General features: G+C 42.6%; 1 protein-coding gene and 2 long non-coding RNA genes across 4 annotated transcripts in view; 2 read left to right on the top strand and 1 right to left on the bottom strand.

Moving 5' to 3' along the window:
• LOC149749044 (uncharacterized) overlaps nucleotides 1-1,970 on the bottom strand; it is a 29,991-nt gene extending 28,021 nt beyond the window's left edge. Inside the window, exon 1 of one of the 2 annotated variants that reach the window (XR_016393637.1) lies at nucleotides 5-1,970. This is a non-coding gene — a long non-coding RNA (uncharacterized LOC149749044). The remainder of the gene's footprint in view (nucleotides 1-4) is intronic. The other variant, XR_016393639.1, reaches the window with a different exon arrangement.
• The window catches only part of STOM (stomatin), a 28,129-nt gene continuing 7,601 nt past the window's right edge, over nucleotides 664-21,191 (top strand). The window contains exons 1-6 of the mRNA XM_022578850.2: nucleotides 664-806; nucleotides 13,767-13,870; nucleotides 14,799-14,871; nucleotides 15,898-15,980; nucleotides 19,178-19,381; nucleotides 20,358-20,492. Coding sequence (XP_022434558.1) covers nucleotides 746-806; nucleotides 13,767-13,870; nucleotides 14,799-14,871; nucleotides 15,898-15,980; nucleotides 19,178-19,381; nucleotides 20,358-20,492 — 660 coding nt within the window. The 5' untranslated portion in view covers nucleotides 664-745. The remainder of the gene's footprint in view (nucleotides 807-13,766; nucleotides 13,871-14,798; nucleotides 14,872-15,897; nucleotides 15,981-19,177; nucleotides 19,382-20,357; nucleotides 20,493-21,191) is intronic.
• Nucleotides 813-13,425, top strand: LOC149749043 (uncharacterized). Its single transcript, XR_016393642.1, has 2 exons — nucleotides 813-3,222; nucleotides 5,567-13,425. It is a non-coding gene; the product is annotated as an uncharacterized LOC149749043 (long non-coding RNA).

The following is a 21,191-nucleotide window of genomic DNA, read 5'->3' as shown; positions in this document are numbered from 1 at the left end:
TTACCTGTGTCAACTCCACGAGGGCGGGCCCCGTGTCTGCTCCTTGCCCGCTCCGCCCCTAGCAAAGAGCACGCTGCTTGGCGACGGCAAGGGCTCGGAAAGGATTTTACTTGAATAAAGGGCACCACACTCGAATTCACTCCCTTGGGCTCGAGGGTGGTCGCGCTGCTTTCTTCCCCTCACACGATGGGTGCTCCCAGTCTAGGGCTGGGCGCGGCGCCCTCACTCTGGCCACACAACACAGGTGCCTCTCTGCCTCCTCCCTTCACTCGGACCCTACCCCGCCCAAGGAAGGCACCATTTTCTTCTAATTCTTTTGCCCAGAAGGGGCGCCTTTTTCTTCTTCGTAGCCTTTTCTCAGGTCATCCTCTCTACCCCCTCCCCTGTCTCTTCTGCCGCAATTCCTTGCCCTGTGGCCTCCGCCCCTCCCTTCCGGCACCGCCCCACCCTTCCGGTGCTGCCCCCGGCCCGGACCCCCGCCTCAGGGGTCCTTCGCCCCTCAGGCCACGCCCCTCAGCCCTTGGATAGCGGGAAGCTCCCCAGAAGCTGCCGCGCGGGAGGGGAGGGCGGTGGAGGGTGGGGGCGTGTCCTCCTCGGTCCTGGGCGTCGATTGGCCGGGCCGCGGGCAGTGGGCGGGGCTGCTGGCTGGGTCGCGGGCTCCTGGGTCGCCTCCGGGCATTCCTCGCCGCTCCCGCTCCGGCCCTGGCTACAGCGACTTGAGAGTAGCGACTCCTGTTCGGGCATCATGTCTGACAAGCGGCCATCAGCGGAAGCCCAAGCCCGGCGACTTCCCGACTCCTTCGCGGGTGAGCCCTGTGCCCCTGGCGAGGCCCTTGGGGTCACCCGCCGCCCTTTAACCTTTTCGAGAACGAACCTTAGCCCAAAGGTCCCAGAAGGTCTCGGATGTTTCTTAGCCGAGCAACCGCTGCTCAAAACCGCGGTTTCCCCACTTGTACGCTGAGAATGACGAGCCCTACTTCGCGGGCTGGGGGTCAGGTTTAGGGATGTTAGGGTGCTGAGTGCAAGCCCAGTGCCCGGCACACTATGGACACTGCAACAGAGGGCGCGTCTCCAGTGCCCACAGCCAGAGCAGGGGCTCGCGTTATCCAGCGGCTGCCAGATGCCAGGCCTTGTGCCAGCGCTTTCCGCTCATTATCTCGTGGCATGCACGCAGACGAGGACGTGCCTGAGTGACTGGCGGCCAGCGAGTGGTGGAGCCGTGCCCAGACCTGCACGCCACACCCGGGAGCCTGCGTCTTCGCCCCACTCCCCCTTCCTTCCCTCCCCATCGGAGGCCAGCTCCTTTACCCAAACCTCGCCCACCCCCAGAGTGCGCCGCCGTCCTCCCGAACTAAAAAGAACTCCTACCCCCCACCCCTGCCAATTTCCTATTAAGCCACAAGACCGACCTGTGTAGTTTCGCCACATGTTCCCGACACATTTGCGGAAGAAAAGAAGGAAGTCTCTTGTTAGCATCCTTCCTGCATCTCTTTCCAGCTTCACTTTCTGCCCCATTCTGCCCCCTCCACTTAACTTCCTTTGTTCTAGAAACCTCGCCTTCCGGACTTTTGTCCCTCACAAGGAACTGTAAGTTCCCCACCCTACCAGGGCCTTCCCAGTCTTGAGGCAGAAATTGTGTGAGTGACTCAATTTGTTGCCCTGTGACTAGTACCCTTGAGAGGGCTATCACCTAGAACCTTTATTGTCTATCCTTGCGGGGGAGGAGGGATTCATAAAGACAAGCAATAAACCACCTGGAGTACTGGTTGCCTCCCCGGGGCTCTTAGTGATCCAAAGGAATTATTTCTAAGGGTGGAATTTCAGACAGAATGACATAGTGAAAGAAGTTTAGGAGACTGGGTGGGCTTTTCCATCACCCCACAAAGAACACTATACTGGACTCATTTATCCTGATTATTTGTAATGCCAGCCTTGTCCACCGATCCCATATGTCCCCATTTCCTTTCCCCAGCAACCTTTGTCTTTAGTTCCTCCCCAGGAACATCAAAAGAATTACAGAAATCTTATTTCTTTCCTCTTTTCTGTACCTTGGACAGTTATTTTCCCAAATCAGGAGTGTGACAGAGAGGATGTACTTGAAGAAACTGATACTCAGAGAAGTTAAATTACTTTAAAATCACACAGTTTATAAGTAATGGAGTCATATTTGAAGTACGGGTTTGACTGATTCTAAAACCTGCCCGTATAAAAATTGTGCAGTCCGGCCTCTTTGATAGTCAGTTGTCTCTTCCTAGAAAGGAAGGTAGGTGGGATCCTTTCATCTGTACCCTGATGTCCTGGTGGGAATCTAAAGGACTGTGAGGACAATGTTAGAAGTTTGGTGAAACTGCAGTGGGAAATCTGTAGAAGTTCTTCGGGAATAAACATGATCTTTGTACTTAATGTTAGTTGTCTTTCATGGTCACAGAACAGCTTTCACTCCTAAACTCTTTTTGTTGGTTCTACACTACTTTTTAGACAGAAGTCTTTTAAATCTATTGAAAACTGTGCACCCTTTCCTCTGAAAATCATATATACAAACAAAATTTTGCTTGGTCGCTGTCACCTTTTTTTTTTTTTTTTTTTAATTTATTTTTGGCTGTGTTGGGTCTTCGTTGCTGCACGCGAGCTTTCTCTAGTTGCGGCGAGCAGGGGCTACTCTTCATTGCAGTGGCTTCTCCTGTTGCGGAGCACGGGCTCGTGGCATGCGCGCTCAGTAGTTGTGGCTCGCGGGCTCTAGAGCTCAGACTCAGTAGTTGTGGCTCACTGGCTTAGCTGCTCCGCAGCATGTGGGATCTTCCTGGACCAGGACTCGAACCCATGTCCCCTGCATTGGCAGGCGGATTCTTAACCACTGTGCCACCAGGGAAGTCCCGCTGTCACCTTTCTAAAAATGTACGCCTTAGAGACCTGACACTGGTAGGAAAACCACTACTAGAATTTATTAAATAGAATTTATCGAGTGCTTGCCATATGCCAAATACAGCCTAAATGCTTTGAAAGCATTATCGAATGCAATCCTCTAGCAGTTCCACAAGGAGAGTGTCATTATCTACCACTTTACAGCAAGAAAACGGAGGCTCAGAGTGGAAAAATCACCCACACCTGTGAACGAGGTTCAAACTTGGGCTGATTTTCCAAATCATTTTACCTATCCTAGAGCTGCTTCCAAATTGCATACCCAAAAGGAGGAACTTGTCAAACATCAGTACATCACTGAAGGTGAGAGACCGTAAATAAAGCCCAAAGGAACCTGGCTTCAATCAAGGCCCCCTGGCTAGACAGCTCCAGAGGGCTGCTTCTGAGAGAAGCAATGGAATATAAAAGCCCAAACTGCCCCTTTATGATTTTGCTGATAATTAGTCTTAGGAACATAAATATGACCAAACCTAGGGCAAGACTAGTTTTTCTTAAAGCCAGTGCATTCGCTTTCTAATGAAATAATGCAGGTGGATTGCAAAGAAATGTATGGTTATAATTAAGAGCCATGTCAACAGAATAAATCCCTTCGGAAGAACGCCTGAAAATGAGCAGAATCAAGGGACTGATTTGTTTATTTCAGTTGTTACAGCCGACCAGATTGGGGAGAACTTTGTAATTTATTTAATAATTAATCTGAGTTAAACCATCAATGGTCATAGATTAACTCAAATGACAACCAAGTCTACAAAAGTTGGCATTTATATAATTTTTTATAATTAAATAGGTCATTGTTTCCACCTGATGGTGTAACTTGTACACTGTAAAAGACAGAGTCACTGATCACCTGGTCAGCTTTGAAGAAAAAAATTTTTAATGTTGATAAAGTGATAAAGATTGGATTCAAAGTCTGTTTCTTAAGAAGATGTGGGAAAACGTTTTCCTGAAAATTACTGTAACCAGAAAAAATGAGCACCTCTCCTCTGTGTCTGCCTGGCATCTTGTGCCTACCTCTGTCATAATGCTTATTGCACAGTATTATAAATATCAATTATAATCACCTTTGTTAGACCAGGAGAGCTTCTGAAAGCAGAGATTGTGTCCTTCATCACTGTAATAAGTTCAGGGTCAAGTGCATAGTAGATTTGCAAAAATATTTGTTGAAAGTAAAAGGAAGCAGGGAGATAAAAAACACCCATAGAATAGATCAAGTTGTTAAATGTTTGGCTTACGTTGGTGGAGATGTTTTTCTGTTTACAGTTTATTTTTATTAAGTTTGTTACAACCCAAACTTGATTTTAGGGTGTGGACATGTTCCTCATACAGATAGACTGTCTGGGTTTATATTATCAATAAAGGGATTATAATTGTTACGATAATATACTGTACTTAAGGAATCTCCTCTTATGAAAGTGTGGAAAGAGCAGTTAGAGGTCACAGTAGAAAGAAGGAAGTGTGTGTCAGTTGCCTGTTGACACACAAATCGTTCCTCCATTCTTTTTGAACCTTTGTCTATACTCTGAGCCTCTATACTCTAGATTAATCTAGCCTTGAAGATACGAGCAATAATGTGTCTGTCCTAAAATATCAGACAATGAAAATTAGATACCAGCCTTACCTAGTTGTAGATATGCACTGATGGTAGGATGGTATAGGATAGCGAAATGAGAGTGGAATCTCCAATTTGAAGATCTGAATTGAGACCTTAGTAGCATCCCTTACTACCTACGTCACTTTGGGAAGTCTCAGTCTCCAGAGTCAATTCCTCGTCTTCATGTTGGGCTTAATCTTACTGTGGTATCTAGCTCCCAAGGTTTTAAGTATCAAATGAGAAAATTTATATGAATGTACTTTTGAAACTTTAAAATGTAAATTATTAAGATATTATTTAATGGGGAAAACAAAGAATAAAAAGGTTAACAATGACTATTCGGGAAGCCTAGTAATTATACAGGAAATTAAAATTTATGCACAAAAAGTTGTATAAAAGACGGTCCAGGAAACTTCAGGACTCCAACTTACCTCCCCAAATGTGGTCTGTTTCTCCTCCAAAGACAGAGTCCCCAAGCAGGTTGTTAGTCGATATTTTCTCTATGGTGTTCAGGTCCCAGAAGGCAATTCACTTAATACAAAGTTTATTTCTATAAACTGTATCAGTAATGACCTTAAGGTTCTGATAATAATAATGGCTACTATTTATTGAACGCTTCCTAAGTGTCAAGCATTTTACATATTTTCTCCTGTAAGATAATGACTGTTCTTGTCCCTCATTTTACTAATGAGAATATTTAGTGGTAGAATGGAAATCTGGCACCAAAACTCCAAGCTCTTAGCCACTGTTTAGCTACTCAGCCTCAGTTGAAGAATTGGAAACCTCATGATCTAGTTTCCTTATGCTTCTGTTTCCCATTATTTAATGAAAATGATGTTGCCCTCCAAAGACTTTTATGAGAAAAACCTAATTATAGTTACTTTTAAGATATCCAAGTAAAAGAGCTGGAAAAAAAAAAACAAAACTGAAGAAGTAGAGGGAGTTTTGTTCTGTTTAGTATATTTCAGGCCTAGTCTAAATTTAATTAACTTAATAACATTATGAAATTGTTTTTCTCTCCAGTTTTTCTGAACATAACTATTTTTATCTTTCCAGACATGGGTCATATTCAGCCCATCCTTCTACCTTCCTGAATTCTCTCACCTCACAGGTGAAAAGGGCTGATTTTAAAAAGAGAAAAGGAAAGAAAACATTTGGGGAAAGCATTATGACCACTGCTTTGGGACAGAGGACGATTCTGAACTGTATTTTTTTTTTTTTTTTTTAAGTAACATTGGTTTATAAGTTTCATGAATACAACATTGTATTTCTGTTTCTATCTACCTACCATACAGCATGCTCACCACCAAAAATTGATGAACTGTATTCTGGGATCCTGTATGCAGACATGTAATTTCCATTTATCTTCTGTAATACTCAGCCTTTTCTTCCCCTCCCCAGAAAACAGCAGTATCTGGGAATTCCCTGGTGGTCCATTGGTTGGGACTCTGCGCTTTCACTGCCAAAGGCCCAGGTTCAATCCCTGGTCAGGGAACTAGGATCCCACAAGCCGCATGGCACGGCCAAAAACAAAACAAAACAAACAAACAAAAACCAGCAGAATCACTCAGTTCATTCAACAGCTGTTTACTTAACAAATGTTGTTCAAGCATCTGTTATGCACTGGGTGTCTTCCATGATAGCTCACTGACTCTTCACACTGACCCTTGAGGGGGTACTCTTATTAGCCCTCTTCTTAGATGGTTAGAGTGAAGCACAGAGAGCTAAGACACTTGCCAAAGATCACACAGCTAATAAGTGGCAGAGCCAACTCTGAAGCCTTATGCTGTACTACTTTAACAAGACCAAAATCTCATGAAGAAGACACTGAATAAGAATTACAAGTATGATAAGTAGTGTTTAGAGAGGGTGAAGTGCTATAGGTTAGGAGAGGGGACCCTATTAAAGACTCAGGGGTTCAAATTTAAAATCATTGATGATAGTCTCACCTATTTTTTCCTTCTGTTTTATGTCTAGAAATATTTGAATGAAGGAAAGCTACAGAAAATCCTCAAGATGCTTGGGAAATAAAATATTTATATTTATTTAATTTCCTGATTCTTCTTTTTTAAAAAAAATAAATTTATTTATTTATTTTTGGCGGCATTGGGTCTTCGTTGCTGCACGTGGGCTTTCTCTAGTTGTGGCGAGCGGGGGCTGCTCTTTGTTGTGGTGCGCAGGCTTCTCATTGCGGTGGCTTCTCTTGTTGCAGAGCACAGGCTCTAGGCGCGTGGGCTTCAGTAGTTGTGGCACGCTGGCTCAGCAGTTGTGGCTCGCAGGCTTAGTTGCTCCGCAGCATGTGGGATCTTCCCAGACCAGGGCTCGAACCCGTGTCCCCTGCATTGGCAGGTGGTATCTTAACCACTGTGCCACCAGAGAAGCCCTCCTGATTCTTCTTGAGCTAAGCACAGCATTCCCTTTATTTCAACTTTTATTGAAAATCTTTCTTAAAAGGACTACTCCATTTCCTCTCCTTACTATCTCATGGTAAACACATTTTGAGTTTTGTAATTCAAGTCACATAATGCTTCATCAGTACTAGTTCTTTTAATCTAGTATCTACAGGTTTATAATAGGGCGGAAAAGTTAGGGTCTTCAGTCATGGTTCTTAACTTGATACCATCTGGCCTGTAGCCACTCCAGTCCAGAGCATAATTTCTTCCCTAGAGGTTTAAGGATAAGGGCATTCGAAGAACTGTAAACCATGCCTAATTAAAATAGTCTTTTGAAAGATGGGTTATAGTGTGTGCTTGTTTGCTTTCAAAGCCTCTGCCCAATGAACTGCAAGTTGCGGTCGCCAAGTAAACGGCATCATTTTTTCAACATCTGTTTATTGACACCCTACTATGTGCTAAACTCTCCTTTTCTCCCCTCTACCTGTTTGAATCTTTCTCTCTACAGGATGCTGCCTTCACTTTTGTTGTCTCTCTTCTCTTAACTCCTTTTTTCCATTTCTCTTATTTGCCTTTTCTTCTATCGTTTCCTTCCCTTCTCTTTCTCCTAAAATCCCAGTCATTTGAAAAACTCAGTTATAGTAAAATTTTGATTAATTGAAGATGTATTTATATTCAAATAAAATACTTTATCTGCCCTTTTGCCTGTTTCCGCCTTGAATTCTTATTTACCATGTCTTTTAAGGACCTTGTTTCAAAACAATTAAAGGGAAGAGAAACTAGGAATCTGGGAACTGTACCCTTAGTTGAAATGCCAGAAGAAAGATCAGATGTCTTCTTTAACTCACAATGTCCTCCTCCTCAAATAGATGACTATATGACATAGAACTGGAATGAGTCGTATGGCCTGTGGACCAAATCTGGCCGACTGCTTGCTTTGTATGCCGCACAAGCTAAGAATAGTTTTTATTATATTTATACATTTTTTTAAAAAAGAGGAAGATTTGAAACTTATATGGAACTCAGATTTTAGTGTTCATAAATTACGTTTTCCTGGAACACAGCTGTGTTCATTCATATATGTATAGTCTGTGACTGCTTTTGCAGAGTATTCAGTGGTTGAGACCGACTTTCTGGCCTGTAAAGCCTTAAGTGTTTATTCTGTGGCCTTTTACAGGAAAAGTTTACCACACCTTGACATGGAATCTCCAATGAGCAGTAGTTGTGGCCAAAAAGAACACTTGTATGCTGAATATATATGCTTTTAAGAAAAACTCAAAAAATGCAAAGACCTTTCGTTTCGACCTACTATTGCCCCTTAAAAGTTGCTATTAGAACCAGATAACGTGTTTTTGAGACTAAATTCCTAGCCATGCTATCTTTCCCCACCCAAACAACAACGTTTTTGGCAATTTACAACATGAAGCATTTCACCTGTATACTGGGAAAGAGGAAGGAAAAGATTGTGCTTTAAATGTTGGTATTTCAATAATTCTTTGGCTTACCTTTTCTTTGTGTAGTAATGTGTATGACTCAGTCAGATTTTCACATACTGCGTGAAGGTATGTTTCTGGCCTTTGCTGGAAGAAGAAATCCCGTATCTTTTGAACTTTAGAATAGAGTCCCAATGGTAAATGGAATTTATTATTTCACATGATTTCTAGTAGTGCCAAATTCAATCAACCGTAAAGGAAATCGGCTGATATGGGATCATTAACAATATGCAGTACTCTGAAATTATGCCTGTTATAACCTTGAAAAGAATATTTTACTGCCTGTCTGGAAGGCAACCCAACAAAAATTACTGTACAACTTGGTTTTGTTTTTTGTTTTTTCCATTTGTTTCATGGTTTTGTTTTATTTTCTTTTGTCTCTTCCCAGAAATTCTTTTGCTTTAGTACTTTGGGACTCTGGAAGGAATATTTTATACCTACTTTACAGATTTTTGTAAACATGAGAAATAATGTATATATGGAGTTAGCTTGTGGCTGACGTGTGATAGGCATTTAATAAATGGTTATTATTAGTGTTAATAAAATATACCTCCAGAATAAGAGAAATTTAAGAATTGTGTAATTTCATCTTTTCAGCAAAATTAGTTTACACAATAAGGATGTATGGAAACTTTGCTGAAAGTATATTCAAAGCAAAAGAGTTTCTAATTGAGAAAACTGGACACAACCTAAATGTTCATCATATGGAACGATAGAATATTATTCAAACTTTAATAATAAAGAGTATTTCCTGACATGAAAAAATGTCCACAATATAGGGGGGAAAACAGATTTAAAATTATTATGTATACCATTATTTCATTTTTGAAAAAAAAGGACACATATTGTGTGTCCAATAGCAAGGCAGAAAATAATCACCATCCAGAGATATAAAAGTATAGATTATTTTTCTTCCTCTATTCTAAACTATATTTTTAAATGTTATAGTGACAGTATTTTACTTTTAAAATAAGAAAAAAAGTAATATTTTTAAAAATTTACATTAGTTTCCTGGAGGTAAGCCCAATTTGAATGCTCAATTAAAAAATGTTAATGTATGGGCTTATATCCATTTTCAATACCATGCTTTGGTTAAAATTTTATTCTACCACAGTTTTCAGGAAAGGGTTTGGTAGTAAAAGAAAAAAAAATACTGTAAACCATGGCAAAGTAGTATTTACGACCAAGTATCATGGGATCCCTAATCTTTAAGATTGTTCCTACCCAGCAAATATCAACAAGTATATCAACCAAAATGTCTCAGAAATACCTATTGTTCATTATTTGTCTTTTACCTCATAAAGGTAGGAGGGAGGATTCAGTCCTCAGGGTAATAAGTGGGAATCTTGAAGGAAATGAATTTCATAAAATTTGGGGGAGTAACTGAGATTTCTTTTCCTCTTTGGGCTGTAGTGACCGGAAATGACTAAGGGTTTGTTTACAGCCTGGTGGAGTTTAAGCCTCACCTCTCTGAGGAATGTGATTTATGCACCTTTTTAAGCTATAACCAGGTGGGGAAGAGTTTCAGGGTTGAGAATGGGATCGTTTCATTTTAAAGGCACTAGAATATTATGAAATAGCACCATTTCTCCGGTGTGTATGCTCGGATTATTTCTAGCTGAGCATTTGAAAAGTGAAAGACAGGGCTTCCCTGGTGGCGCAGTGGTTGAGAGTCCGCCTGCCGATGCAGGGGACATGGGTTCGTGCCCCGGTCCGGGAAGATCCCACATGCCGCGAAACGGCTGGGCCCGTGAGCCATGGCCGCTGAGCCTGCGCGTCCGGAGCCTGTGCGCCGCAACGGGAGAGGCCACAACAGTGAGAGGCCCGCGTACCACAAAAAAACACCAAGTCCAGTTTTCAGAAAATCCGCTTAATTTCTTCTTCCTATTGATTTGCATTCAAATCCCGTATACTCATCTGGGGTTTTTGACAACATAGTGGAAATTGAGCACAAAAAACCTGGGCTGTACTTTCCCGTTTGTCCTTATGTAGATAATAATTCAATAACTTAATAATTTGATTCACTAATCAGCTTCTTGAAGGTCTTTGAATGTCCAGGCCTAGCCTGGCAGGAGGGAGGCACGAAGTGAGGGAAAAATTAAGGAGTTTCAGAGGCTTTTATCAAGAAGGGTAAAAGCCACCTATTTTCCCATTTTTCATCATGGAAATTGAACACTTGAGTGAAATAGGAGAATGACAGAAAACTGTCATCTGTGTTTACTGAGCACTGCCTCAGTCCTGCAAGGCCAGTCTGATTATTTCAAGTAAGGACACAAAGGTTCAGAGAGGTAAAGATCGCACAACTAAGAAGTCACAGAAAGTTGAAACTTAAACATTCCCTATTCTCAGGAAATTCATCTAATAAGGGATATAAATGCACAAGAAATTACATATCTAGTTGGAAAGCTGGCTAAGTATTTTATATCCACTCTCTGCAAGGTACTGTGCTAGACATTGAGAATATAAAAATAAAAAAGAAACATCCCTGCCCTCAGGGAGTTTATCATCTATTACAGTTCAGGACACAGAGCTTTGCCTGGAATATGGGAGACTTGGGGCAGTATTTTAGAAAGCACCAAATGCTGTCAGATAAGTATTTGTGGCCCATCTCTTCCTTGTTTGGAATTCCTTTCATTTTGGAAACCTAGACCTGAGCCTGGCAATGAGCCTTGAGACTGTCTCTTGCTATAAATAGGCACAGCTGGAATTAAGGGGGCTTCCTCTGTAAGAATATCAGATTCATTCTTGGAACTCCTACCATGCTTTCCCAGCTTGGATTCTGTCTTGAGGAAGTGCTCCAAACACAACAACTTCTTTAATAAGGATTTTTTTTTTTTTTTTTAATTCAGAGGCAAAGGGTCAAAGAGTGAATTGATTTAGAAACATGGCCTTTGGAGTGAGAAGACCTGTGTTTGAATCCCAAGTCCTCCATTTTGTGACCTTGGGAAAGATGTTGCTTCAGTTACTTCATTTGTACAGTGGAATTAAAAACACCTAACTTCCCAGGGCTTTGTAAGGAGTAAATGAGATACGTGTCTAAAGTAATTTATTACAGTGCATGAAGTATAACAAACTGGAAAGGCTGCTATGATTCATATCCGTTATGACAGCACCTGATAGGGCTTCTCCACCTGTGGAGAAGTGGCGTTGCTTGGAGTATTCTCTCACTGAACATGTCCGTACCCCTCAAAATGACAACTTAGAAGCCTCCAGGATTAACTTAGTTCACTTTTACTTAAGTACGCATTAGGATGTTAACCTGACACTATGACACAGGATCGGAAAACTACAAAGTCGTGTATAACCAAAGTACTCATGTGTATTTCTGGTTTTTCATCTTATGTTTTAGAGCACTTGACCTGGATACCCACGTGTGTTTTTTCTTCGTGCTCCCAGCCATCACTGCTTCTTTCCTGGCCTCCTATTTATTCAAAGCCCCATCTTGCTGCTGTCTTCGCCCCTCCTGATCTGAGTAGTAACCCATGCCTGGCCTACCTCTTCCCCTCTGACCACCTCCCTCCCTCCCATTATTAAAACAGCTTCTGGAAAGACAGCAGACGCCTTCTGTGGTTGATAAGAAAAGCGATCTATCCCTCGGCCTATTCAGTCCCTCTGTCCCCCACAGAAAGGAAAAACAAACTAAAAACGAGGAAGACATCGGACACAGAGAGTGGGAAACACAACTTAGGAAGGGAAGGCAGTTTCCCAGGATGACAGTGAAAGGCGATCAGAGGGATGGTTGCTGCACCAGGAACATGAATAGGTCCAGACACGACTCCAGGACTCTTCTTTGGAAGGTGAAATTGGTAGAATACCTGAGCCTGCTGAAAGGAGGTGTAGACGATTGATGAAACGTTTGGGGTTGAATCAATAAGTATATTGAAAACTAAGCAAAGGGGAAAAAGACAGACATTGACTCCAGAAAAAAAAAAAAGTTGTACAGGAAAAGAAAATGAATTATGCTTCACTACGTGGCTTAGCTCTGAATGGCATTTGCATATTCATGAAATATAAAATTTGATATTGATCTAACCAAAATTATGATGCAATTCAAAGGATGGGTATATTTTGTGTGTGGGAGGGGTAGAAAGTCAACAGATAAAGCTCAAAACTGAAAAAAACAACAAATAACCAAACCAGTGTATTATTTAGAAACAGGGGGGTTAAATACTCAGCCGAAAGAGCAGTTGCCTTGAGTAGAAGAAATTGGAAGAGGTGAGCAGGGAACCGCCCTCTTGTACTCGTGGAACTATTTGACTTTCTTAACTTTATGCAAGTTTAACTGATAAAAAATTAAAACTAAAACAGAAAAAGCACAAATGCATAGCGACAGGCTAAAAAAGAAGGTGAAAGAACAATATCTAGAGGGGAGAAACATAGGTGACAAATTTTATTTATGTACTTAGAAAAATGTGCATGCACATAGAAAGAGTTTGGAAGAATATTTACTATCTCTGAATTGAATGATTTTTCCCTTCTTATACTTTTCTAAATTTTTTTGCAGTGGGGCATGTATTATCTTTGTGATTAGACGAAAGCTATTTCAGGGAATTCCCTGGCGGTTCAGTGGTTAGGACTCCATGCTTTCATTGCCAAGTGTGCGGGTTCAATCCCTGGTCGGGGCACTAAGATCCCACAAGCCTCATGGCGCAGCCAAAAAAAAAAAAGAAGGAAAAAAACTATTCCATGTTACAGAAAAGGGGAACTATTAGAAATGTGAGAGGGAAGCTATGCACAAAGATGTTCATTATAGCATTGTTCATAATAGTAAGAAATCAGAACCAATATGGATGATACATTGTGCATATACCCAGTGAGATATTTTACAGGTGGCCTTTTTAAAAAGAGGACCTAAATGAGCTTATATGCGTGTATCATATGATTTTCACCTTTAATTGTGCTGTACCCTCGGCTTAAATTCACTTTGCCCTCCTTCCCCTTTTCATTGGTATTTTCCTTAACCATTACATCCTGCAAGAAGCCCCTCTGACAACCATCACCACTGCCTACCCACCCCACCCCACCCTACTTTCACCTCCATCCCAACGGTGTGGTGTGAGTTACCCCTATTCTGTGTTTTCAAAATATGCTGAACGGACACTATATCTGCACTTAGTATTATAATGATCTGTTTGTCTATCTTGCCCGCTAAACTGTAACCTTCTTGGTAGTTGGGATTGGCTCTTACTTTTATCACTTCACTGCATAATAAAAATTAGGGAAAGTAGCACCTGCACTTCAAGGTTTTTATGAGGATTTGATGGGAAAATACATGTAAACAGCTGGTGTTCAGTGAATAGCAAGGATGAAGGTGATGGGGGGACCATGCTAAGAACAGTGATAAGAGCTGTATGTTTTTGGTTTTCACAGATAGCCCCAGTGCAGGCCTGGGACCTTGTGGATGGATTTTGGTGACTATATCATTCTTGTTCACAGTTTTAACTTTCCCGTTGTCAGTATGGATGTGCATAAAGGTAAAGAATATTTCATCAACATCTGGAAAGGGGTCAACTCCTAAGTACATAAGCCCACTGTGTGTGTGTGTGTGTGTGTGTGTGTGTGTGTAAGAGAGACAGAGAGAGACCATACTGGCCTATAATTCTTAACTATAGTCACCAATTATCATGGAATCTTAAGACTTCTTTTCAGCCACTGCCCAGTCAGCCCCTCCTGACGATTAAAGTAGGGATCACCATCTAAAATTTTCTGGAGTCAGGGATGTGGGGTGGTCCTGTGAGAACAAGTCCTCCAGAGTCAGGATGCTGAGGTGTGACTGCTGGTGCCATTATTTACTGTGTGACCTTTGCCATGTATAATGTGAGGAAATAGCAACACCTGCCTTATAGGGCTGTTGTGAGGATTAAATGAATTACGTACTTATCACAACACCTGGCATGTGTTAGTAATACATTATTAACGTTAATAATGTCTATAAAGTTATTAATACTGTGATAAATGACTATCATTTTCATATTCCTAAAAAGAGAAAATATGCTCTAAGAATTTTCAGATTATGTTACTATTACAATTTAAGGAATCAGGAGACAAACTATGAGGACTTTAGCGCTTTTTTTCCTGTGTTGACAATGCATGAGTAACTGGATAATAACGTTAACAGCTGAGGAGTGTGGATTTGCTTCTGTATACTCTTCTATGCTTTCCAGATTTTATACAAGGAGTATCTGTTGCTTTTATGATCCATAATAAAAGTAAATAACTTGGTTATTTTGGCAGGGATGATTAAACATTAACCATGTTACCTATAGCTATTATCTGGATTATAGAGAAGAAAAGAAACTAGAGGCATCTCACTTGTTTAGAGCAGAAATATGTATTTTAAAAGCTATGCATATAAATACTTGTACTCCTCACGTTAAATTGTTATTTGTGCTTTTAATCTAGATCATAAAAGAATATGAAAGAGCCATCATCTTTAGGCTGGGTCGCATCTTACAAGGAGGCGCCAAAGGACCTGGTCAGTACTAGGGTTCTGAACTGTGTGCCTGGAGGACGAGATTCGTCCTTTTACTGATGTGATTTCCCTTATGAGGGTCTCTGTTGACTCAGAAGAGAGTTCTCATAGCAGAAGTTGTGCAACAATAGCAGTGCTGCCTACCAGAAATTACCCTTTCCTTCCTGCCTTTCCCCTCCCTTTCCTACTTGAGTTGATAAGTTTATCTTAGGCCAAGAATAGCCACAGCTATCGAAATTAGAGCGTGAGAGTCCCTACTGAAATAAATGCTTTCAGTCATTATTTTTGGCAAACTTCGATTAAGCTCCCACTGAGTTCCAGGCTCTGGGAATTCAAGGGAGATGAAAACACAGTCCCTGCCCTCAAGGATCTTACTGCCTGGAGGTGGGACACCAACAAGGAAACAGGTAGTTACAATCCCACGTGATAAGTATTATGGTCAAACAGTCACAGATGGCTGTGGAAACCCAGAGAAGAGTGATGACCCCAACTAGTGGATGCTTTCTGGAGGTGACATCTTGCCAGGAAAGGGTGTGAGGCAGGGGAGAGGTATTCCCAGCACAGAATATGTGCAGAGCAATGCAGAGGAGAGCATTGTAGGCTCAGGGAACTGCAGGCGGCCCAGCCAGAGTGCAGGACGGGAGGAGAGGGTAGCGGGTGAAGAGGTAAGCGGGGTCAAGGTCGTGCAGGACCTTGTACGCCTTGTTCAGGGGTTTGTGTTGGTTCATAGGAGAGAAACTAGAAGGATTAGAAAGATGACTTGGGAAGTGATTGCGTTGGTCTAAGGGAAAACAAATGGGTGACAGTAACAGTGAAGTAAGGAGATGCAATCCACAGGTCTTGTGGGGACAGTTAGATGTGGGAAGAAAGCAGCGGGCGTCAAGGATGACATTCCTGGCTTCTGGCTCATTCACTGAGATGAACTGCTTTCTTTCGGTTTATCAGGTTGATTCTGTTAGAACTGAATGGTGCGGTGAGCTGGTCAGGTGCTGGTGTCTCTTTCTAATCTCGTGTATGTCTCTGTTGCAGGTTTGTTTTTTATTCTGCCGTGCACTGACAGCTTCATCAAAGTGGACATGAGAACTATTTCATTTGATATTCCTCCTCAGGAGGTAAGGTTGTCTTTTGCTGTGAGTAACTGAGCTATCACCGGGGAAGAGGCCTGGCGTTGAGAGGCAGCAGGGGACAGTAGTCAGAGCACAGCTTTAGAGGCTGTCTGCCCTCACCATTTTCTGGCTGTGTGACCTTGAGCAAGTTCTTTAACTTCTCTGTGCCTCCGTTTCCTCATCTATAAAATAGAGGTTATAATAACAGGACCTACTTTATATGGTTCTTTTGAGGACTAAATGAGATACTCTATGTAAAGTGCTTGGAGCAGAGGCTGATAGGTAGTAAGTGCTATGAAAGTGCTTGTCGTTACTATTATTACAAAACGTACTGTCACGTTAATGTAAGTATAATATTACTGTCATCACCGTTGTCATCATTTTTACTACCACACTTCTCTCTGGGTTTCTGATACGATATTCTTCTTACGGTTCTTGACTGTATTCTAAATAAATTGGTTAGAAGCCAAAGAATTAGAAACTGCCCCTTTGGTACTTTAGATAAGCATATAATGTTTTATGTTAGTAATTATTTCAGGCTTTTTCAAATTGCTCCACAAATCACCATTGAAACGCACAGCAGAACCCAGAAAGTAGATGGTTGCAGTGAGACAGAGGAATTCCTCCATACTACAGTGGTGGAGCCAGGACTCAAAGCCAGCCCTTCGGATTCCCTGTGCAGTGCTTTCCCCACAGCTCCATGCTAAGTGCATCCTACAGCAGCTCCGTCCTGGCCCTTGACGCAGTGATGGCCATCCTGGCGCTCAGGTCTAGGGAGTTGTAATAACCGTCGCAGATAGAAAGCCTAAAAACATGATGATGGGAGGGACAGAAGAAAACGGCCGGTGTTTTCTGGCCACAGGCCAGGTACTCAGCAGAGTGGTGGAGCCTTGTCACAAAATCCAGAAACCAGCTCAGGCACTTCCCTGCTGGCACTGAGCCAAGTAGTTAGGGCGGTCAGACTTCATAATCCACACATACCAGGTGAAACCGGAAATCATTTTCATCCACAAGAACAAGACTGAGAGCATTGCTGTATTCTCTGCGTGGAAGATTGACCCTTAGGAGCCCCATTCAGGGTAGCGGGGAATTCTCCTGGCACTTCCCTCTGTAAACATGGCAGGCGTCTGGCAGGGTCACTGTGAGCTTCTGCCTTCCAGCTGCTCTCTAAACACAGAGCGGATTGGAACTTGGCAAGCAGTCCTTTTTCTGATCCCCTGTGAACTTACCGCGAAGGGAGATAAACACTCTGCCTACAATCATCAGTAGATGGCGAGGATGCAGCTTTACAAAGCTCCAGCTGCGGCAGAGTCACGGCGGCAAGAACTCATTTAGAAACGATACACATTTTCCCATCACATCGTAGGAACAGATTAATCTTCACACAAGATGGTAATACACTGTGTATCTATTTACAAATCCCCCACTTCTCTTCCAGGTTAGAAGTATTTTTAGGTTACTAAAAAAAAGAGGATTACTGCTTTGATGCCTTGCAGAACTAAACTGCTATGTATTATCATTGTTTTTATTACTTTCCACGTACATAGCTCTTTACACTCGCAAAAGGGCTTCGTTTCCAAACATCTTCTTCTTTGACCTTCAGAGAAATTTGCATAGACTTGGGCCGTATTATTAGCCCCATCTCACAAATGAGGAATCGCTAAGTCAGTCTAAAGGCCTTGCTGGAGGTCACCGAGGGAGGTGCCGGCAGAGCTGAAACTATAGTTGGGGTCTCCTGACTCTCTCACTCCCACTCTTCATCCCTCACTGTATTCCTGGGACCACGTTTCAGTCCCGTTCATCTCTTGTCTACTGACTACCTGCTGTGTGTCAAGCTCTCTGCCAGTGCTAGAGATACAAAGACAAACTGCCCTCAGGAAATTCATAGTCTAACAGAGAAGTGATGATGTAGATAACTCATGTCACTGCAGTGAAGGGGCAAAGGAAAGAGTGTTTAACTCTGCCGAGTGAATCAGGGAAGTTCCATAGAGAAGAGGACACTTGAGCTGTGTCTTAAATGATGGGTGAGGACACTCCAGCCCGAAGCCGTGGGGGAGAGAGAAGGGAGGACATGCAAGGAGAGGGCCATCTGCAGAAAGGCCTGGGGCATGGAACATGGTGCACGTGGGGACCTGCACGTCATCTAGCATAGAGTGTATGCAGGAGTGGGGAGGAATGAAGCCAGAGGGCAGATGTCACAGGGCTTTACACCAAACCAAGGACTTTGCCCTTGAATGTGATAGGAAGCACTGATTCACTGTGTCCTGTTGAGCATTTTCACGTAGCCTGCTGTAAATATACTTCCACCTTGACCTCACCCTACGAAAACAGTTCCGTTCACTTTTCGTTCTGGTAACACTCTGCTACTTACAGTTCATCAAACCTCGGCTCCCTGGTACCTCTGTTCCTTTCACACATTATTCTCTCTGCCCTGAATACTCGTTCACTCTATCCTCAGAAAATGTTTATTTCCTTTTTCAAGACTCAGTTCATGTATCACCTCTGCCACCTAAAACTGTCCATCCTTAGTCCCTTAGAGCTCCCCTTGATTCCTCAACCTCTTTGAAAGTGGGAACCAAGTTTTTTCATACCTTTATCCCTGGAACATAGCACAGTGCCTGCTGCTAACTGCTACTAAGTCTCAGTATTTGTTAAGTGATCGAATGAAGGAATGGAATTAATAAATAAATGAATGTACTTTGTTAAAATTTTATAGACATAGTTAACATTCTAATGCTTTGCTCTCTTAGTCCCTTTGGGCTGCTGTAACAAACCACCATAGACTATGTGGCTTATAAACAACAGAAGTGTATTGCTCACAGTTCTGGAGTCTGAGAAGTCCGAGATCAAGGCACCAGCAGATTCGGTGTCTGATGAGGGCCTGCTTCCACTGTCTTTTCATTGTGTCCTCACATGGTAGAAGGGGGGAGGGATCTCTCTGGGGCCTCTTTTCTAAGGGCACTAATCCCATTCACGAGGGGTTCACTCTCATGACCTAATCACCTCCCAAAGGCCCACCTCCACACACCAACACACTGGGGATTGGGTTTCAACATGGATTTTGGGGGAACACATTTAGTCAACAGCACTTACTAAAGACAATCAGCTAGTGTTTTAAGGTGTTCTGTCACATAACATTCCTTACAGTTTTATTAAAGAAAGAGGTGGTTGACAGATGTAAAATTGCTTCCTTTGTGTTGTAGATCCTCACTAAGGATTCAGTGACAATTAGTGTGGACGGCGTGGTCTACTACCGTGTTCAGAACGCTACCCTAGCTGTGGCGAACATCACCAACGCTGACTCAGCAACCCGTCTTTTGGCACAGACGACTCTGAGGAATGTCCTGGGCACCAAGAACCTTTCCCAGATCCTCTCCGACAGGGAAGAAATTGCACACAACATGCAGGTGAGGAGTGCACCCGTGCTGCAACTCACAGAAGTTGGAAAATAAAGCAAAGGGTCAGTGGGTATTTGAGAACTTTTCAGCAAGTCAAGTTGGGGAATCACCGGCCTTTTTTTCTTTGTAGAAAAGTTTTCCCAAACTTGATGGAAGGGGATTTTTTTCACATAATTAGCTCATGGGTTAATAACACTCCGATGTGTGCATTGTTTTTTAATTCCCTCCAGTGTGTATTTTTTTCTCCCAGAATTAGTGTTAACCTTTTTCTTTAGCATAAGAGTGCAGAGGCCGTTCTGCAAGATAGCGCAGGTGTAGTTAAAGCCATATTCTGTGCGAGTCCCGTGACTGCCTTTGCAACTCTTACGCTTTCCAGTCTTGCTTACGTAACAGATGACGAATCAAACCTGACTTGTTCAAAAAAGATCAAGTACTATAAACCTGAACTGTTATTATTTGTATAGACTTCACTGTGTGTGAAATCTCTGGTCTTACTTGATGCCCACAACAGCCATATGAAATAGAATAGAATGATTTCATTCCTACCGTTGTAAAGGGAGGATACTGAAGCACAAAGAAATAACGTGGCTCACACAGAGTCACATGGGCTCAGGAGTCTGCTGGCCACCTGTTTTTATAAGTGAAGTTTTATTGGAATACAGCCACACCCATTGATTAATGTACTACCCATGGCTGCTTTTGACCTGCACAGGTAGGGTTAGTTGCAACAGAGACTGAAAATAAACAATCACTGTCTGACCCTTTTAGAAAAAGTTTGCCAGCCCACGTTAGCTTACTAGTAACAATCAGGATCCGCTCCCCAGTAACCCAGCCTCCCACCTCAGCCTCCCTGCCTGCATGGATAACTGATCTCTCTGCAACCCTCCACCAGTGCCTTTCCCGCTCCAAATCCCAGTGAACAGAGCTACCTTAGGCCACTGGGCGGGGGCTGAACATTTCTAGCTTCCTTCTCTCTTCCTCACAGACCACTCTGGATGATGCCACTGATGACTGGGGAATAAAGGTGGAGCGTGTGGAGATTAAGGATGTGAAGCTCCCTGTGCAGCTGCAGAGAGCCATGGCTGCTGAAGCAGAGGCATCCCGGGAGGCCCGGGCCAAGGTAACCTTTTTTTTTTCTTTGTAGCCTGTTTGTTTTTCCTGTTGAGTTTTCTTTTTTAATTACACAAAGTAAAACGTGTTTGTTGTAAAACATTGAAACGATCCTGAAGTAGTGAAGATGAAGGCTCTCCCCGTCACTTTACATTTCCCCCAGAGGCCAGCACTCTGAACAGCTTAGTGTACATACTGGAAGATTTCCATTTGGGGTTTATTTGACTAGGTTGTTAGTCTACTGGCTTGTTTGGTTTACAAAAGTGGGATCATACAATACATAACTGTTCTTCACCTTGCTTTTCTCACTCAACAGTATCTCCTGGGAATAGCAGTACACAGAGATCTACCTCGTTCTAACTGCACATCCCATACATTATTCTCCCAGTCCCCTATTAAGGACACATTAACAGTTCTGACTTCAGAGCAGATGGGCAATCACATCAGTTTGCTTACCATTCATTCCTTCCCTGTTTTTGTCTTCTGTTTCATTCTCTGTCTTTTCCCAGGTTCTTCTTTCTTCTTACTGTTTGCTCTTCCTTTCTCTCCTCTTCTCTTTTTTTCACTTCTCTTTCTTTGATGTCTGCATGTTTCCCCCCCTCTTTTTTTTAATCATTATCCCTGCCTATGTCTTAACCCTACATGGGTACATGACCCCCATGGGAGGTGCTGAGGGAATATTTGTGAACCTGGAAAAGAGGATCTATTG

The sequence above is a fragment of the Delphinapterus leucas genome, chromosome 6 (genome assembly GCF_059928025.1).
Source record: "Delphinapterus leucas isolate spDelLeu-1000000601 "Yukka" chromosome 6, BTC_Dleu_Yukka2, whole genome shotgun sequence".
Taxonomy (NCBI): Eukaryota; Metazoa; Chordata; class Mammalia; order Artiodactyla; family Monodontidae; genus Delphinapterus; species Delphinapterus leucas.
The sequence above is the reverse complement of the archived record's forward strand: the minus strand, read 5'-3'. Positions and strand labels throughout refer to the sequence as shown.